The 20419-nt window shown below is 48.2% G+C and overlaps 1 protein-coding gene across 9 annotated transcripts in view; it reads left to right on the top strand.

Annotated features, from left to right (window-relative positions):
- Positions 1 to 11128, top strand: part of BTRC (beta-transducin repeat containing E3 ubiquitin protein ligase) — a 189842-nt gene extending 178714 nt beyond the window's left edge. For all 9 annotated transcript variants that reach the window (XM_059054098.2, XM_067024845.1, XM_059054101.2 and 6 more), the window contains 3 exons: positions 229 to 307; positions 4198 to 4390; positions 6356 to 11128. In XM_059054098.2, the coding sequence (XP_058910081.1) occupies positions 229 to 307; positions 4198 to 4359 (241 nt within the window). In that variant the 3' untranslated portion in view covers positions 4360 to 4390; positions 6356 to 11128. The remainder of the gene's footprint in view (positions 1 to 228; positions 308 to 4197; positions 4391 to 6355) is intronic.
- The last annotated feature ends 9291 nt before the right edge of the window (positions 11129 to 20419 follow it).

Genomic DNA, 20419 nt, shown 5'->3' with positions numbered 1-20419 from the left:
TAACCTGTTTCTCGTTTTTAGGTTAATCACATACATTTTCCACTTTTAAGAATGAATGCAAGGACTGAGTCTCCAAGACAAAAAAGTTTTTGTATATTCCTGTGAGCTGTATTTATAATATAAACTATCTTCACCGTACATATTTATTGCCGTGACTTTTTACTATTCTTCCTTTGTTCCCTTAATTTTGCTTTTAACTAAGATTTTTGTCCCCTTTTTGATCTTTAGAAAAATTAAGGTGTGGGATCTTGTAGCTGCTTTGGACCCCCGTGCTCCTGCAGGAACTCTCTGTCTACGGACCCTTGTGGTAAGAGCCTTCTTGTTTAGAGGGGTGTGGGGAGCAGGAAGGAAAAGAAATTAACATTGATGTGCTGTGGAATACAGAGCTGGATTTGATAGTTAGAACTTCACAAAGCCTACTACTAAGTGGAAAGGCAACCAATACATGACAACAAAATGTTTATATAGCTGCCTTTCATCCAAAAATGCTTGAGAATGTATATGGAGAAGAATGTGGCAGCTGTTCAACAGCTGCACAGCAACTCTACACAACAGTTTAGTACAGGAAGTAAAGAAGAATTCTCTATCCGCCAGAAGCAGTAGGGGGTACTTAGGGAGAGAGAACATAATTACTCAAATTGGAATTTGTCCAGAATCTGAGGACCTGCACACCTGTGCCTGCAAAAAGTGCCATTGGAGTCTATGTGAACCCCCTGGTCAGCCCCTGAGTTACACTTCCTATCTAAGGCATGCTGCCTCCAGCAATTTAACTCTCGTCTCTTTTATACTAATATGCCCCCTTGCCCAAACATCTTGATATTTGGGCAAAGAAGTGACATAGAAGGAAGAATGTCACCTCAAAAGCACCAAGTTCTTTATCGTGGTGTTAGCCAAAGGCCCAGATCAGAAAATGGCTTAAGGTTTGAAAGCTGCTTCCATTAGAAAAAGATTAGGTGGGGCACCAGGGAGGACAAATCTTTTGCACAATTCAGGGAAAAGATGAGAGCAAGCATTTGAAGCCCGGTGTTCTGAATCCTGACTCTCCACATTTAGGCAGCCTCTGCTTTGGAGAAGAGAGAGATACATTTCTTTGTCCTTGTTGGATTTAAAACTCTTCTTATAGCACCAGACCTGCTTTACCTGCATGTTTCACACATGGTTTTTTAAAATGTATACTTTAATTCATTTGATTTTTTTTTTTTTCTTTTTTGGCGGTACGCAGGCCTCTCACTGTTGTGGCCTCTCCCGTTGTGGAGCACAGTCTCCAGACACGCAGGCTCAGTGGCCATGGCTCACGGGCCCAGCCACTCCGCAGCATGTGGGATCTTCCCGGACCGGGGCACGAACCCTTGTCCCCTGCATCGGCAGGCGGACTCTCAACCACTGCGCCACCAGGGAAGCCCTAATTCATTTGATTTTTGAAGTATAATTTACATACAGCAAAATTTGTCCCTTTTTTAGTGTACTTCTATGAATTTTGCAATTGTGTAAACACCACAGTCAAGATATAGAATATTTCCATTACCCCAAAAATGATACCCCTTCATATTAATTCCCTCTTCTCAACCCCTAGCAACTGTTTCTATAGTTTTGCTATGAGTGTCATATAAATTAAATCATATTTATGTAGCTTTTTGCATTTGGCTTTTTTCACTTCTTTTGAGATTCATCCACATTGTTGCATGTGTTAATACTTTGTTCCTTTTTATTGCTGAGTGGTATTCCATTGTGTGGATGAACTAATTTCTTTATTCATTCACCAGTTTAAGGACATTTGGAATGTTTTCAGTCTTTGGTGATACTGAAAACATTCCCATACAGGCTTTTGTATGTACATTTTTTTCTTTCATTTCTCTTGGGTAAAAAACCTAAGTTTTTCTGTATGTATATATATATATATATATATATATATAAATACCTGAATATATATTTATATATATAATATATATTTTATATATTTATATATATTATATATATAATATATATTTCAATATATAATATATAAAATATATATAATATATATATAAAATATATAAATATATATAAATACCTAGGTTTAAAGTAATACTGCGTGCTACCCATTCCATGGGTCCCAACTCTCCAACGCAATCTTCCTACAGCGAAACCACTCATTGGAAACCCGGCGGATGGTACACCATGGGATCGGGAAAGCTTTCTAAAACTCACCTCATTTTTCATCTCCTGGTGCTCGTGTTCTCCATTCAGGCCGCTTTACTAACAATCTCCCCACTTGGAGAATCAGCGCCTTTCCATTCCTCTTTCATACGGTCTGCAATTTGTCCTCAGGATGAACTGGAAGAGGGGGAACCAATGAGAGACTAGCTGGAGGTGTTTGGACAGGCACATGTCACTCTCATTTCCCATCACGAAGAAGAATAAACCAAAGGCTCAGCCTGCCACCCCGGAACGACAATAGGGTGTGAAGCCATCCTGCGGTTTTGCGTCCCGCTCACAAAAAAGCGAGTTGGAAAATGGAGCTCAGGGGCACTGCACTTCACAAACCTGCAGAGTTCTAAATGATAACTATCGCACCAAAATATATTGAGGTCAGGCTACGAAGAGGCTTTGAATGCAAGGCAGAATTGCAGGAAACGCATTTCAACAGGTAGATCGGAATGGCCCTGATAATCAGCACAGGAAAAGCGCCAGAACTTGGACAATGATGCAGTTTTCCTGAATATATTCAGGAAAAAACGCATACACCCTTTTTGGCCAACCAAGCAAGCTGGGAGAGCAAATCAGCACTACAAAGAAGTCTCCCCCCCCCTCCCCCCGGTCAAAAAAGGGCCATGTGAAAAAAGTCTAAAAACCAGAAAGGCAGGACAGGCCACGGAGACAAGGGAGCCTTGTTAAGCTGATGGGCGGGATGTAAATGGCCAACAGCCACTCTTCACAAGTGTATCCTGTTTCCCAAAACATGTAAAACACAGAACCACACAGCATAGGGCACTTCCACACACGGGCGTTTATCTTGGGAAAATTAAAAATCAACCAGACACAGGCACCCCAAAGTTGAGGGCTGCTGTCTTGACAAGAACCTCGACTTCGGTACACGTTTCATATCCCAGGCAAGAGAAAATTTCCGTTTATATATATATAATCCGGGTTCGTGCCCCGGTCCGGGAAGATCCCACATGCCACGGAGCGGCTGGGCCTGTGAGCCATGGCCACTGAGCCTGTGCGTCCGGAGCCTGTGCTCCGCAATGGGAGAGGCCACAACAATGAGAGGCCCGCGTACCACAAAAAAAAAAAAAAAAAAGAATGTAAAATAGTGCAGCCTCTATGGAAAACAGTATGGTGGCTCCTCAAAATATTAATGATAGAATTACTGTGTGATCCAGCACTCCCACTTCTGGGTATATATCAAAAAAAATTAAAAGCAGGATCTCAAAGAGATCTTTGCATACTCATGTTCATAGCAGTATTATTCATAATAGCCAAGAGGTTGAAGCAACCCAAGTATCCATTGATAGATGAATGTATACACAAAATGTGGTGTGTTTGTGTGTGTGTATGAATACATATATATACACAGAGAGAGAGAGAGAATGGAATAGAATAGGAAATACTGTCACATGCTACAACATAGATGAAACTTGAAGACATTATTCTAAGTGAAACAGGCTTATACTTGCTTATGGGAGCCAATTGTTAGACGTTCATGAATTTTGCAAGCTGGTTGAACTCAGATGGGTAGCTTGAAATTGGCCAGGATAGAAATTTTTAGACCATAAAATGTGCAAATGCTTTTACAAATTGGGGAGAGTTAATTGATAACTATATATCAGCACACTAGTTATTATTGCTTATCGGTCCTTGGCCTTTGATTGTAAAAGAATCCTAGAAATACAGAGAAGAGGATAAAGCCAGGGAGGTACTGAGGAATGTTCTTATTCAGCCTAAGTCTAGGAGAGTTAGTACTGAGAAACTAGTGTACTATTTGACATATCAGCTCTAGTAAATATTACTCTGATTGTATACGAAATCAACTACCCAATATTTGACTTTTCCATCCTGCCTTTTATCCAAGTTAAGGTTTTTCTCTGTATTCTTGAAACAGCTAAATGGTAGAGAAAACTATCAGCATAGCCTTTCCATAGACTCCTTTTGACAAGTTGCTGGATTTGTGTCCTTTTGATTTTGAGTAGTTCAAAAGTTTTGTTTCTGCTTCTTTAGGAGCATTCTGGAAGAGTTTTCCGACTCCAGTTTGATGAATTCCAGATTGTCAGTAGTTCACATGATGACACAATCCTCATCTGGGACTTCCTAAATGATCCAGCTGCCCAAGCTGAACCCCCCCGTTCCCCTTCTCGAACATACACCTATATCTCCAGATAAATAATCATACACTGACCTCAGACTTGCCCAGGTATGAAAAAGAATTGTGTACATAGCACTGTGGGTAGGAAATGGAACATTGGCTGTAAGGTATTGTGAGTTCATGGTGCCTTCTCATGCCCTTTATATCTCCAAGTCCTGTAAAGCAGAAGCTGACACGATGAGACAGGGCTGGGGCTGCGCATTGGACACTGCCTATGGTTGAGGTAGCCAACCTCAGTTCTTAGATGATTCTTGAACTAGATCTAGATGATACTTGTTTAGTAGAACTAATATTCCTGCCTCAGTAATCTAGTAGGATTTTTAAGAAAATAAAATGAGATTTGAATCAGCTTCAAAACTAAGTATTTAGTTACTCTTACTAATTACAAAACTGTGGCTTTATAATTCCCAGATTAAACTAGCACCTATAATGGAGACCCTTTAACCCAAGTAGATAATCTAATGTGTGAAAGGAAAAATCTCTTGGTGAAATATCGGGCTGCCTTCTCACAGCTCTGCCTTGTCAGTATCATTTGATTGTAAAAGGTAGCTTTTCTTTTATCCTTATCTGCATTCCCTACTGCCTCCAAAAAAGAAAAGAACTATTTTTTGACCTTGAAAGTAGCTCTGGAGTTGGTGAGACCTCCATATAATCTCCCACTCACGTCTCCATCCTGTCTCTGGGGCAGGAAAAGATCCTAATATTCATCTTAATCTATAGCCATGGTATATTTAAGTCATACTTGGTACCCTAACCAGTTCAAATATAGGTAATCACTGGTTTAGGAAAACTGTACTAGCTACTGGGGAGGATTGCCATTATTGTGATTTCTTATTTCCCATACCTGCCTCCATTCTTGTGCCAGAAGTACACATTTAGTACACTTTTTTGCACATCTTTCTATAGTGATTCTTCTGACCAGGGTGTTTCATGCCCTGCTGGGCTCACTTCAGTGCTCACTTCTCTCACAGAGGATGCACTGCTTCCTCAACCAAGGCACACAAACAGGCCTAGGTGAGAATCCTAGCTGCATGCCCTTGGGCAAGTAACTTCCCAGAGCCTTAGTTTCCTTATTAGTAAAATAAGGGTTGCAATACCTACCACACAGAGCTGTTGTGAGGATCCCCTTGAAATGTTATATGTAAAATTCTTAGTGCTTAGCACAGTGTCTAGCACATAACAGCCCCTCACTAAAAAGTAGCCATTAATTAGTATTAATATTGTAGTTGTCATGTACCTATCCCCTCCTTTTGTCAAAATTTTCTCCTCCTTAGATTTTGATGGCATTTTGCCATTTTTAATATTCTTCCTGGCTCTCTGATTGTCTCCTTCTTTCTCTCTCCCGTAAAACATAGACATCCACTAAGAGTCTGTCTCGGGCTTTTCTTCCTTATCTGAGTTCCCTGCTTTGGCTGCCTTATCTCTTCCCGAGGCTTCAGCTCTCATCTCTAATTTGTATCTGTAGTCCCAACCTCTGCCTAATCTCCAGGCCACATTTCCAGGTGCCACCTACACACATGTCCTTGAAGGTACCAGGAGCACTTCTAGAGCACACATCTAACAATCAGGCTCTCCCCTCATCTACACTGCCAGTCCTCTCCAGCCAAGCAACCAGATAGCCTCACCTCACTCCCCCACTTCTGTTAGTGGCACATTACGTTCATGGCCACTAAGGGCTGGAGCCTTAGAGCTGTCCTCGCCCGCTCTACCATTATAGGGAGCAGCTGAAAGCTTGATGCTACACCCACCATAGTCATTCTTAATCTCTAGATATCAGAGTCACTCTGCATGAGCACTGCAGCCCTGACCATGTCAGTGAGCCCTGCTGAGTCCTCAAACAGGCCATGGAGCCTTTGACAGAAGTTCCTGCGTGGCATGGACAGAAAGCGGGCATTAGGAAGGACCTCTGAGGCTTTCCCCCAATTGACAGCTAGTTTAATATTCTTTTCCTCTTAGAGAAAGTGAGAAATATAGGAAAAGGGACTAATGACTGTGTGCTCTGTTTTCGCACAGGACTCATTAAAATTGCGGTATTTAACGTATCTGCCAATACCAGGATGAGCAACAACAGTAACAATCAAACTACCACCCACTTTCCCCGGACTAACTGAGGAGCGGGGCTTTAAGACTCCTGTTGGGACACAGCTGTCTGCAGTCGACCCAGGATGGTTTACTCAGCACAGCTGACTGCTTCCGTGCTGCTATCAGAAGATGTCTTCTATCTTTTGTGAATGATTGGAACTTTTAAACCCCACCTCCCCTCCTTCTTTCCTCCTGCACCTGTTTTTTCCTCATTTGGTTCCAGACAGAGATGACATAAATATATTTAGTGTTTTGCCAGAATCTCTCTTGCTTTGCCGTTAAGCAGAAGAACTAGTTTCCTATGTAGCCTACTGGGAGAGAGCCACTTCTAGGGGACGGGGGAATACAACTTCAAGCCAGACAGCACCCAGTGTCTCCCTGTAAACTGCAAGAATACCCAGCACCTGGCAATATCTGCCCAGCCCCACTGTGCTTAGGAGGAAACAGCTGTCTGTGTAGCCTCTGGGGCAAGAAAGAAAGAAAACAAGAATGTACACCCTGGAAGATCTGGGCCTCTTTCCTTCCATCTCTTTCTCTGTTTCTGTCCCTCTTGCCCCTTCTCCCACTCCCCTTCAACATGTTTATCTGCTCCACCTGAGAAGAAAGAGTATGAAGAAAGTATCCTCAGTTATCATGAGGCAAATGAGAAAATGCAATACTTAGAAGAGTTAAGTACTCTTCAGTCAAAATTTCAAACCCAGGCTTTTGCTGCAAGTGACGCTACGTGGCGACGATGGATTCTCCGACATGGTACTCTCGTTGTATTTGCACCTCTTCTCTCTTCTCCTTGTAACACCCACCCACCCCCAAAAAACAAAAGGGCGGGAGGGGCAGAAATTTCCTGGGCTCCTTCAATGGCCACATCTTTTCTGGACTCAGCAGTCTCCTCGATTCCATGTAGAGTGTGGAAAGGAGTTGCTGATTGCATTTCCTCTCATTAACAATTAGATGTGTAATAAAAAGCATTGTACTTCATCTTAAATCACTGCTAAGGCTCAGCCTACAGAAGGGGTTGAAATGGCCAGAGCCAGTCGCTCGTTGCATTCTGCATAATGGTTCGCATCTCTGATTTCCTCATCAGGGCCTGCAAGTACCCAGGCACGCCTGTATCTTTGCCGAGACCATGATCAGACTAGCTTACCAGGTGGTCAAGACTAAAAGGTGATGTCTTTTTCATTTAAGCCAGAAAATATTGTCTCTCAAAAATCAAGCTAATCATCTCAACCTTGCTCTGCAGAACCTTCCTTCTGCTTTTCCAAACCTGGTATTTTATAAAAGGCAAAACTGCCAGAGAGAGAATCAGGGTGAAGTTTGGCACACAGGGTTTATTAATGGCACAGAAACTGCCTTCTCTTTCCTTTTCTTCCTTCTCCTGGCCTTATTTTACTCTCCACTCTCCCCAATAAAATTCCTCTGGCAGTTGGTGAGCAACATAAATAAATTGACTTCAGCAAGGGTCAAGGCTTACTGGCCACTTCAAAAGCAGCTATAGGGGCTTCAGGTGCAGGGCATGTGTGCCGCCCAACCTGAGGGCACAGGGAGTACTATCAATATGTGCCCGGCTTGTTTCCCTGGGCAGGAATGGGCCTTCAGCAGCCATATTGTGTGGCACAGACACACCCATCAATGGGCACAGGACAGTCTCCAAGTCTTCCCTTGGAAGCTGAGCAGAAAGGCCCATTGTTTCCATTATATCAAAGCAGTTGAGTAAAAGAAAGGCCCCTTTTCACCAGCTGCCGTAAAAACTTCAGAATGGGATCCTGTTGCAGGCGACCTCAAAGCCAGGCCACCTTTAGTCGAGGGTGGGAGGGGGTTATCCTCACTCTTTCCTCTGCTTTGCCAGAAGGAATCTTCTTCCCAAAATATGCCCAGACTGAATGTTGTTACGTACTGAGAGGCAGATTGTGCATATGCATTTTCCCTTTCCTGCTTTATGAGTGCTTTTAAGCTTTTAGTTCCAGGTTATAGCCAGAAAACATTTCCCAGTGAAATGATTGTCATTGCTTGGGAAATTCTGGGTTGGCCAAAAAGTTCTTTTGGATTTTTCCACACATCTTACAGAAAAACCCAAACGAACTTTTTGGCCAACCCAATATTTTCTGAATATAATTTCCTTACCGAATACCCACATGCTAGATGTATGTCTTCTATTTAGCCACTATCAGGGTTCCTTGTCTATTGTCTTGACTTGTGTGTGTGTGTGTGTCTGTGTGTGTGTCTGTGTGTGTGTGTGTGTCTGTGTGTGTTTGTGTGTGTGTGTTGACTATTAATGGCTTTTTGATTGGTTAAGGATTTTGCTATAGATGAGGCAGAGGGCCACCCCAGGTCAGGTATTAAAGAGGCATGGATTTTGAGCTATTTCAAAATATTGTCCAATAGCCATAACTTTACCAGTCCTTCTCTTATATGCTGCTATTCAGAAGTGGAACCATGGAATATTCATTGGTCCCCAGGGTTTTGCTCTCTCATCTAGGTTCAGTTGAAAGTATGTTGACAGGAGCTTGTCCAGTACATCATAAATGAGATCAAGGGTGAACCCTGCAGTCTGGAGCCATTAGCTCTATCGAGGATATTCTCCAGGTTGTCCTCTGCTGCTCATGGAAATGGGAATGAAGTTAAGTGGTCTGAAACACTTGTCGGTCACATTTCTCAGCTCTGGGGGTCATTTACCAGTTCATTGGTAGAAGAAATAATCAGGTAAGTAGAAGTTCGTTTCCAGAGAAAGTAAACACCACTTGACCATCTCTGCCTGATTTCAGTGGGAATCGATTATCACTAATCCCCACCTGGGCTAGAATAAATGTAAAGTTTGACCTTTTAAAAAAGACAAGAGAAATGAAGTCTCAACACCTCCAAAGGAATGGTAGAAAAGGAGCTGAAGGTGTTTGTTTCTGGGCTCTGAAATGAAATGTCCCCATTGTAGATTAGTCTCTTCTCACTAAAATTCCAATTTAGGCCTGAAAGAAACATCTCATAAAGATGGGAGGAATCCTGTTCAAAGGCAGGCAAGGAGCGTGTGCATGCCCCTGCGCCTGGTTACTCTGTGGGCACTTGTGAGCTCTCTGTTCACACTGGGGCTCCTTGGACAAAACCAGCATGCCTTGCTACATATGTGTGTATTTCCACTGCTGAGAACATCCTTTTACTTTCTTATGTGCAGTTTGAAAATGGACATGAATTGTGAGTGGGAGGCCTTTTATACTTGTCCCTTGGCAAAATTCTTTCCAATGACTCTTCACCAGAAACTTCAGAGACAGGGACTCAATTCTATTGACAAGTAATAAAGTCTGGCCCTCATAGCTTGTTCTGGGAAAGACCCTGGAATCCCTAAATCATTCTGTTTTCTGCTTGAGTAAGAAAAATCCTTTTTATTTTTCTTTCGTAAAATCAAAAGCTGAAGAGAAGAAAATATGCACTCTTCTCCTTTGCCGTCTCCTGGTACCCATTGGTCTGAATAGCTGTGGTTGGTCTGTTCCTTACTTAGCACTTGGTTGTACATGGAAACACAGGGCTGGGGGTGGAGTGGCGGGGGAAATATTGGAATAATGAGAGCAACATTTTCTTCCCCAGAATTAGACACCTTGGTATTGTTGACCTTCTTGGCATCTTAGATGGTAATACCTTCCTACCTAGAACAGCGCAGGACAGAGAGGCTAGGCTGCAAGCTTGATTCTGGAGGAATCCGAAGTACTTCCAGGTGTCAAAAGGGATGCTTCGATGCCTACCACCTGTTTGATGATCAGGTTTGCCATATGACTTTAATCCATATTTCTGAACTCCTCCTCCATTTCTCTGAGTTCAACAGACTTCCCCGAGCTGGAGAACAGAAAAAGGTGCCCTTGCTTCTTTTTGCCTTCCTCTCTTCCCTCCTAGAGTAACCCTTACTTCTACCAAGTGTACCTGAACCTGCAGGCTGAGTTTATCTCCCCAGGCCTCATCCACATAGCTGATCGCTGGCAGACCACAGCCCCTTACATTATTCACAGTCTCAACATAATCAGTGTTGAAAAGACAGCCGTCTCTTAGTAGATTAAAGCTGAGTTTCTCTTCTTGTTACTTTACCTGTAGTTCATTTGTGACTTCAGAATCCTTGGAACTGAGGAGAGAAACCGAAAAAGCGTGATTATGGCTGATGATTTCAGGTGGAACTTAATGCATTGATATCCAGAAACCTCTTCTGTTGGAAATTGAGTACCTATGACCTGAAATTTCCTGGAGGCAGATGACATCTGCCAACATCTCTCCAGCCCACCCACCTGGTTCCTGGGTGGCTGTGTGGGTGTTTAAGGGTCAGTGCAGTAAACAGCATTATAAAGCTTCACCTCCCCTCTATCCCTTTCTCTTCTTGGACACTGATGGAAAAGACCAACAAGAAGGGTTAGATCTCTGGGTACCAAGGACACTAACACTTTCCCAAATCAAGCGCAACGCAGACTGTTCTGATGGATGTTCACTGGACTCCAGCTACGGGGCAGGCCTGGCAACAAGTGTGAGCCTCCCTGAGAGCTTTCGGTTGGCTCAGCCTTTATTCTCTAGACTCTTCAGTACTGACTGCTTTGACTATTGTGATTATGTTATGGTGATGTGTAGTCAGTGTACCAATATGTTCACAACCTAGGATCATGGTAATACAGTGTGTTTTGTTTTGTTTTTAACTGTTCAGAAAAAAAGTAACTTAAATTACAAATATAAGATTAAAGTGAATGTCCTGGGTGTCTTATCTCTTTACACCAACATGAAGAGGACAATGACTTTTTCAATATAGAAACTGAGGGAGTAAACAGAGACCTTTTTAAGATAATCTGACATGAGAAAACAATATTGAGAGAAGATAGGGCCAAATGGGTATGAATAAGTATGGGAAGGGAACCCAGGCATACAATTAGTGTTCCATGTTGAATTAAATTGAAGCCAAAGTGATGTCTAACTTGGGAACTGGTCACTATAGCCTTGGCCTACCAACCTGAGCTCAGAACTTAAGTTTTCCTCTGCCACCTCATTTAGGTGAAAAGACTTGGGTTGCCCCGGCATCCTATTTGATCAGTTTCGAGATGGGAGAGCTCACATTTGGGAGTAATTTCAAGAGAGATTCCAACCAGCTATAAAAATGGAGCATTGACTGGGGAAACCCACCCTCCTTCCCTTCTTAAATCAAACCTAAGGAAGTGAGTACCAGGTTGCAGCCAGACCGCTCCCTCCTCTCCTCCCTCTTCCCCTCTAGTGCCACAAGCAGGGACCTCAGCAAAAGTAACTCATCCTTGTTCTACATCTATGGGCTTTTAGTAGTGGTGGTCCTCCCTGCCTGACTAGGCTCCCTGGCTCTGTCAGCCTTGTGGTCTCAGTGCCTGTTGTACCTGGATTGACAACTGCAGTCATTAGAGCATTCTCAGACTATTAGATGACAGGGCCCCAGTGCAGAAGTATCCCTGCTAGAACAGGAGGCATTTCAGAGCATCAGGTGCACCTGACATTGTCCAAATGAGGAACCTGAGGAACAAGAAAAAGGGCTCCCCACACTGCCCAAGACCACACTGGAGTCTCCTCCCTAAGAGCTAAGGAGAGGGAAGGGGAGGAGTCAGTGGACACTCCTGGGGCCACTGGCATCTACTCAGTTGTCAATTGTAGGCTGGACTCCTGAGCCCAAAATTGAGCAGAGGCTGGGCCTGGGAGGGTTATGGGTCTCACCTTGAAACCGAGTATAAAATTGCTCCCCACTAGGAAGACTGGGGTCTAGGGCACACCCTTGGAAGACTCAGCCCTGAAATCACTTTCCTAAAGCAAGACTGGGCCTGGAATCCCCCTTCCCTTGAAACCTATAGCTCTACCACCATCAGCAATGACTGAGGGGAGGAGACCTCTCTTCATCCTGATTGGCTCTTGCCAATTAAAAGCATTTTATTAGGCTGCTAATTAAAGGCACTTCGTTAGCAGCAGGAGAAGCCGGGTGGGTGCCTGGTGAGATGGAGCCGAAGCCAGGAGAAATCATTTTCCTCCCCCTCATGGAAGCTGAGCCTCTCAGGGAACCCTCTCAGTCCCCCAACCTCTCCCGCTGCGCCTACCACACCCCTTGCTTTCAATTATTGGCTCTGAGGGGAGTGAGGTCATTACCAAGTCCAGGTGGAGAACCATCCCCTGCCTCAGACCAAATGAGGCCTTCGGGGTGCTGTCTCTGTCCCAGTCTCAGTGTACTCGTGTACCTCCTTTGGAGTCTGGGTCCAGGAAAGGAGAGGCCCAGGGGGTTGTGTTTGTTCTCCCCACTGGGGAATGGCCCTTGGGTCCCCATCACTCAGACTGTCACTAACTTGGGTCACATGGTATGAATCTCCATGCCCCCTTCCTCACCGAAGGCTCAGGAGGTTATTAAGAAATGTGACCTTCCTATCACTTTGCAAGACGTGAGTCCACTTAGACCCAGAGTGGGTCCAGGAAGAGGGGCTGGACCCACACATTTCAGACACTTAACCCTTCCTGGTCCAGCTGAGCACCAGAAAGGAAAGTCCCCTTCCTCCAACAAGAGAGGAGGGCCTGGCTATGACGTAGCACATAGGGGCTGGCATGCAGGGTCAGAGATACCCTCTAGCCAGAACCTTCCCTGTCCCATCTTGCTGCCCTCCTCACCCCCTCACTTAACTGCAGAATTAGCACCAGCCCAGGCTGGGAGGGCAGATTTATGGCTAGGCCTGCCTCCTTCTATTTAACCCGAGGCCGGCCCAGGCTCCAGACACTAAATTAGATTTTTGACAATTAGAGAGACTAATGGGCACATAGCCATCCCCAGAGCCAAATATCCAGCAAGGCCATCCTTTAATATCCACCATTGGCCAGCCAGCCCCTCCCTGGCTGCCTTCCTCTGTCCGCTGGTGGGCATTTCCCTCCCACACCCTGTATCTTTCTACCCCAGCTCTGAATGCACTCCAGAGGTTTCTCTGGTTCCCTCTCCCTCCATTTCTTACCCTCTCCTTCCCACCCCTGGCCCAGTACCAGCTTGGCTCTGGGGTTCTGCCCCTCCTTGTCCTCCAGTCACATCTCTCCATCTCTGCCTTCCCAAGGCCCATCCCTCTGTAATCTTTCCATCGGCCCCTAGCAAACAGCAAGCCCCTTGAGGGCAGGGGTTTGTGCCCTACCTGTATCCAGCATGCCTAGTAACCAACGGGTGCTTAATAAATGTTTATCGTTTCCTGGGCCTGTCTCCCTGCCTCATCCCTCTGAGTCCCTGGATTGCTAAGGCCTGCCCACCCTGCCCTCCTGGCCCCAGGCCCTGGCCTGGCTGTGCTCCAGTATGGGCCGGGTCCTCTTTTCCTGGCAGCCCCTCCACTCTGGCCGGTCTTGGGCTGGGCGGGTAATGAGATTGCAGTAAGTGGCGTTGGTGGGGGAAAGCTGCTCACATTCGCTCAGGCCGACTCATAGCTCTGTCAGGCTGATTGGTCCTGAGTGGAGGCACAAACGGCCCCCCACAGACACGCTGAGATTGGTTATAAAATTACAAGCATTTGTTCTGCTGTCAGTGGCCTTCGTTCCCTCCCTGCCTGCCTGCCTGCCTGGGCTCCTCACCGCCCCCCACCCAGCTCTCTCTCCCCTGGGGTCAGCCCATACACCCTGAAGGACAGACCCTAGCCAAGGGCTACCACGCCAGATGAGGCCTAGAGACTAAGGCCACCAGGCTCCCCATCCAGGCTGGCCTTGCCTTGGCCCTGGGATTGTCACAGCTCAGTCTGGCCTCAGAGTGACCTGACCCTGTGCTCAGGGTTTCCTATTTTCTGAAGGTAAGTATGGGTGGGGGCCCAGGGCAAATAGGCCTTGGAATCCAGACGCTCCAATCCCAAGTAGCGGGAGATGTCCCAAGTCCAGGCCTCCCTGGGACTACCAGTGCCCAAGACATTTGAGGGAGTCGAGGGCAGGGCTCGGGGTGGCTGGGAGGCTTGCATGCTAAAGGAGGGAGCAGCAAAAGCCATGTTGGCGGGAGGAGTCCATCTCTCTTCCCTTCATGTGGCCAGTCCCCTGCCATGTATGCTAACCCCAGGTAAGGACAAATCAGCTCTCAGGACAGTCCTCCCACCCCTACCCCCAGTCCCTGGAGCCTGAGCCAGACCTAAAAGCCAATTTGGCCCACCAAATGCCTGCTATGGTACCCTCTACAGACTGAGTCCCCTCAGCCTGGCCCTTGTACTCACCCTCTAGGACCAAGGGTCAATCAGTCCTTCTGGCCTTTGCAGGGGCCCAATTACCCCAAAGCAGATGTGCCTTGAAATCCTGGTTTGTGCTCTGGTGATACTCTCACAGAGCTACTCACTCCTTACTGGCCCTGCTCCCCTGCCTGACACAGACACACCAGCCAGTCCCCCTTACTCTGGCCTCTCAGCCTCCTTCCCACCCTCATTCCTCCAACAAGGGCCCAGGCCCTGGCCCCTTCCTGGCCCCTCAGCTCCAGCCTCAGTCCCTGCCTGACTGTCACCGTCTTGTTGGGAGGCACCAGGGTGCCCTGCGACCAGGTGCTGGGTTCCCCAGCTCGGAGTGGGAACTTTAGGGAGCATCATTTCCTGGCTGCTGCCTACAAGGTGCCTTCTTGCCGTGCCATCCGTCATTCATTCTCAGCCCAGAATGGGTTTGCTGCAATTACATCTTTAATTAGGGTGGTGATGGCTCATTGTTCAACAATGATGGATCAGATCCTCCTACTTACCTTCCCTTCCTCCTTCTGTCCAGCACCCTCCAGGTCAGCTCTCCCCCAGCACTTGGGTTGGGAAGGGTGCACAAGAACTTGCCCTCTCCTAGGGACCACCAGATGTCTCCTTGGTCCAAAGTGGCCAGGTTGTGACAGAGGGGCAGACTGATGTTTCCCCCATACACACACATGCCACCATCACCACCCCAGGCTGGGCCCTGAGCCACACACTCATCTGAGGGGCTGACAAGCACAGAAAACCTCACAACAAGTGTTGGGTGTATGTGTGGGCAGCCCTAACTCCAAGCTCCCCTGTGCATCAACCGGGGTCTCTGGCAAGTTCTCCACTCCCATATACTTTCACCCACTCAGGCCATAGGCCCAGGTCCAAATCTGAACGTGGTGGCTGTTCAATGACAGTGTTCAGTAAATGAACATGTCAGTCGGTGAGGGGAGATCTGCTCTGAGAGGGTGAGGCTCAGAGCTCCTCATTGGAGACCCTGGGCTAATTGGAGTCCTTAGTGAGCAGAGGGGCCAGGATGGGCAGTGAAAGCCCAGGATCCTCCAGGAAGCCTTATGGGGTAACATCCTAATCTGGGTTAAAACCCCAACTTGGCACCTACTGACTGTATGACACTGGGTGAGTTTCCTAACCTAAGTCTCAGTTTCCTCATTTGTAAAACAGATATGAAAGCGGTACCCTACCTTGTGCGATGGCTGCAGATTCACGGAGACACTGCACGTAAAGTGAAGAGTCCGGGATAAGGTGGTTGCAGCGGCAGGGAAAGGTGGTGGCTGAGCAGCTGTGGGGAACCCATCTCTACTGTGGCTGGCTAATGGCACCCGGAGCTGGGAGGTAGCCTCCATCTTGGTTTGAGGAAGGCCTTGCCCACTCCAGGCGCTGTTGGGCACGATGGTGGGGGTGGCAGGGATGTGACAAGGCTGGTGTAAGATTAGGTGCACAGTAGTTGCACAGGGCATCTTCACTGATAGGAATTGGCTGACCTCCTTTCAGAGCTGCGGGGGATCTTCCCCAGTGTGTTCAGGGTCTGGTCAGAGCAGGGTCCTGGCCTGATAGTATGGGAGGGGCTGAGAGGGAGAGCCTGGAGGCCCAGCAGGGGAGCTTAGCCTGTACCTTATCTTTAAGGGGACTGGGCTTCAGGAAGGTGGGGAGGGGAGAGAGCTGGGGTGGGACCTCTATCCCTTCTATCTTTCAGCTCTAAAATTCTATGACCCCCCCCCCCCATGGGGTCCTGTCATCTCCCACAGAGCTTCCTCGCTCCCAGGGGTCGACCCTCTGCATTCCTTCTTCCCCAGTGATGCTCTCCACCCTGCAGGGCCCACCCTCCCCAGGGTGACTCCAAGGCCCAGGCTGAAAGGATGAGCCCTACCTATCGGTAAGTATGCGCAACATTACATATGTATATTGGAGAGTAAATAACCCCAAAAAGTGCCTTGTAAATAGACTCCAAGTTTATCCTTTATTAATGAGGCACCGAGTGCCCCGCTGTTTTAGAGCAGCGAGACTTTCGTAATATCAAAACCTAAATTACACTTGCGTCTCTCATCCCAGGGACGAACGTCTTTTGGCTTCGTTTTCAGAGTAAGTAAGCAGGGATCCCTCCCTGCCTGCCTGGGATTTGTTGGCACCTTTCTTTTACTAGAGGGAGGGAGGGAGGATGTGCATACACGTGCATACACACACACACACACACACACACACACACACACACACACACACACACACACACACACACACACACACACACACCGTGTTCCCTTAGCTTCGTGTCCAAGGAGGGCCGCCTGGGATGCTGGTCTTCATTCCAGGTACAGAGTTTACAGGATCAAGGGGTCACCCCAGGCCCTGGGGTGTGGAAGTGGGGATGGGTCACTGGACCCTTAAAAGCTCTGTGACCAAGCTATTCCCTATCTCTTAGCTTCAGTTTCCCTGTCTGCGAATGGGGATAACAATAGCTTCCTCCTAGGATTGTTGTGAGGACTCGGTTAATGGGACAGAAGTGGGATTTGTTGTATAGCAAGTCCTTGGTAAATGTGAGCTGTGATGGTGATGACGATGAAGACGATTAGTCCCCTCTTTGGAATGGGACACCAGTGCCTTCAATTCCTGGAACACACCACATGTGGGGTCACAGAGTTCCAGCCTCATCCTGGCACCAAGGTCATGCACTGACCATGGCCCATCTCTCCCTTAGCACGTGCAAGACCTGACCTTCCAGAGGCCCCCAACCCTGAGCTGAGCCAGGGCAAGGAACCTGGACCCTCTTGGTCCCCCTGATTTCCCAAGTCCAAGGCTCTTCTCAGACCCCTTGGGGATTGTGCCTACCCTACCCCAGTCCTAGAACAAATGGATTAGCTGGGCAGGTGGGCAGGTGGGCAGGCGGGTGCTGTGTGGGCAGGATTTACAGCCTGGCTGGCCAAGCTCCTGGTGCTCCGGTGGGTGTCATGTCGAATCTGTCCCATTATATGGACAGTTGAGTTTAATAGTCATTGTGTGCTTGCTCAGAGCCCAGCAAACATCGCGGGGCGACACCCCCTTCACGCTCCCCACCCGCTCCCCACCCACACAGCCCATCCGTACAGTAAATTAAAAATATGAATCACTTCTCCCCACTGCCTCCCCAAACGCTCATCTTGTCAGCCTCTATGTTGCCTTCATTTGTATTACCTTAATTTAATGTTAATTATGGTCTTCATTTACAAGGAACAAGCAGGCCCTGCTCTGCCAGGGGAACTTCCCCCCACCCCCTCCCCCTCAGCCCAGGAGGGAGAGGCTGGGGGAGAAGGGGAATTTGGGGGGGGCTACAAAGGAGTAAGGAAGGGAGTTGGGAGAGGGCAGGAGGTGAGATCTGAGCCATCAGTGGCTGATGGACACTCAGACAGGGACTAGGAAGACACCCCCCACCCTGTCATCAATCATTTATTCATTCAACAGTTATTTATTGAGCACTTAATAAGTGCCAGATAACCAGGAAACAGAGAGATTGGGCGGGGAGTCTTCCACCCTAATAAGGGCTAACGGAGTCCCCTCTGCCATCCTGAAGTGAATGTGCTAGAAAGCAGCATGGGGAAGACAAGTCATCCATGCCCCAGGTGGGCTGGTACCTGACTCAGCCCAAAGGGCACAGGACATGGGCAAGAGATCTTCCCTTCCTTCCAAGCTCCTCCCTTAGCTACTAGTGCCATCCCTACTCCAAACTGCCTCATACTCTTTCCAGGCAGGAAGTTCTTTCTGAAGTCTTTCCTGAGTCCCTCTTGCTGCAGATCATCCTAGGCTCACAGCCTGAGTGGGGTCAGGAGTGGAAGGGTGACTCCCAGGCTGCACTGTCTCTGGAGGGTTGGGAGGAAGGCATTGTGCAGATCACCACTCATCACACCACCACTCACCACCTCCACCACCCAGCCCTGCTCACTTGCTCAAAGTCCTGTGTCTTTGAGAGGCCTGGGAGGCCTGAGTGTGACCATTTTGGCTGTCCCTGTGCTGCCACATCCTGCCAATGGGACACACAGTCACATGCAGGTCTGTAGAGCCTGTGGGGGGGGCTCAGTAAATGTTGGTGGCTCACGTCACACGTGTGCACACAGGGAGCTGGCAGAGGGCCACCTGCACTCAAGCTGCCATTAACCACGAACACCAGCCCCTCCCCCCAGCACACGTCTCTTCAACTGGGGAAGGGGATCTCCAGCTGGGAATATCTGCTTGACAGATGAGGCTGTTCTGAGTGTGTGTCTGCATGTGTGTCTGTCTCCAGGGAGCCTTGATCCACACACAGGGGTGTGTGTCTCCCCAGTTCCGGTGTGCCCCCTCAGGTTCCGTGTGCCTGTGTGTATGTGCAGGAGCGTGTGTCCAGCAGGCCCACGTGCGTGTGTGTGCGCCTGTGCTCATGCACGCGAGCCCGCCCCCCCCATCCCCGCCTGTCAGCGGCGCTGGTGACATTGGCGCAGAGGAAAGTGATGACAAATGCCCGTTATCAGCGAACGAGGCCGATGACAAATGGGCGGGCGCCCGAGCAGCCCCATTACGCTGTAATAACAGAAGATGGATGGTCTAGCGCCCCCCACCCCCACCCCTACCCGCCTTCGCCGGTAACGGGAGCCCATCCGGCTCCGCCCTCCCGGGAGGGAGCCGAGCCGCTCGCTGGGCCGCCAATCATGGCAGGGCCGAGAAGCCAGGCCCAGGCCGCGGAGTCGGGAGCCCACGCGGCTGCCCCCGGCGGAGGAACAAAGCGACGCGCTCGGGTGGGAGCAGCCGGCGCCCAGGGCATCCGGCCCGCCCGCAGCCAGGACACGCAGCTGTGCACACACATGGCCTGCACACGCTCCAGCCGCCTGAGTCCTTGCACGGTACACCTGCAGCTCCTGTCCAGGCACAACCCCCACGCCACGGGAGCACGGATACATGCTTTCCTGCCGTGCGTGGGCATACCGTGTACAGCCCAAATCCGGGTACACACCCACCAACATAAATCCATGCACACACAGCCGTGCAGACCCGTGCACCTGCAATTCATGCACGCGACTACAGAAACCACTTAGGTCTGTGCACACATATGCTGCCAACATGCCTGCACATGGATGGATATGGAAATATGCACACACTTAAGTAGAAATGCTTATGCATGGACACAAACCCTTACGCTCAGTTCTGTGCACACAATTCAGGGCCTCCAAACATGCCCCCCCCACACACACACACGCCAAAGATGCTCACAGCTGCATCAACAAATGTTAACTGAGCCCCTAACACGTGTCAGCTAGGTGCTGTGGAGTTACAATGATGACTATGGCACCATCCCTGGCTTCTAGAATTTTAAGTCTACTAGACGGGGCAAACGGCTGTGAGTGAAGGCAGAAGATTATTTGTGTTTTGACCCAAGTACATAGTTTGCGATGTGAGATTTCCAGCTGGAAAATCAGAAAAGCCTTCCTGGAGGAGGTGACTAAAGGAAGAGTAAATTTTCAAAAGGAACTGAATTTTGAAAAAGAAGTATGGAAATGGGAAAGTGTAGGGAGTGCTTGGGGCCAAGATACCTAAGGGGCCAATAGTCCAGGCAAATAGTGCGGAGTGAATGCGGTAGGAGTGAAACTTCCCAGATAGACTGGGGCCAAGAGGCTGGAGCTGGGAAGAAGCTGGGGCAGGTACAAATGAGAGACCAAGGAGTTAGTTCCTGACATAGGAAAGGAGAGGACCAGGAGGTCAATGAATGGGGAAGTAAGTGAATGAGAGGTGCCAGGTAGGGCCAACTTCCTAGGTGTGTGACCTAAGCGGTTCCATGGGGCTGTGTGTTTAGAAGAGCCCTGTGCTTGGTTTA

Source organism: Kogia breviceps, chromosome 2, assembly GCF_026419965.1.
Source record: "Kogia breviceps isolate mKogBre1 chromosome 2, mKogBre1 haplotype 1, whole genome shotgun sequence".
NCBI lineage: Eukaryota > Metazoa > Chordata > Mammalia > Artiodactyla > Physeteridae > Kogia > Kogia breviceps.
This window is presented reverse-complemented; position numbering and strand designations above follow the sequence as displayed.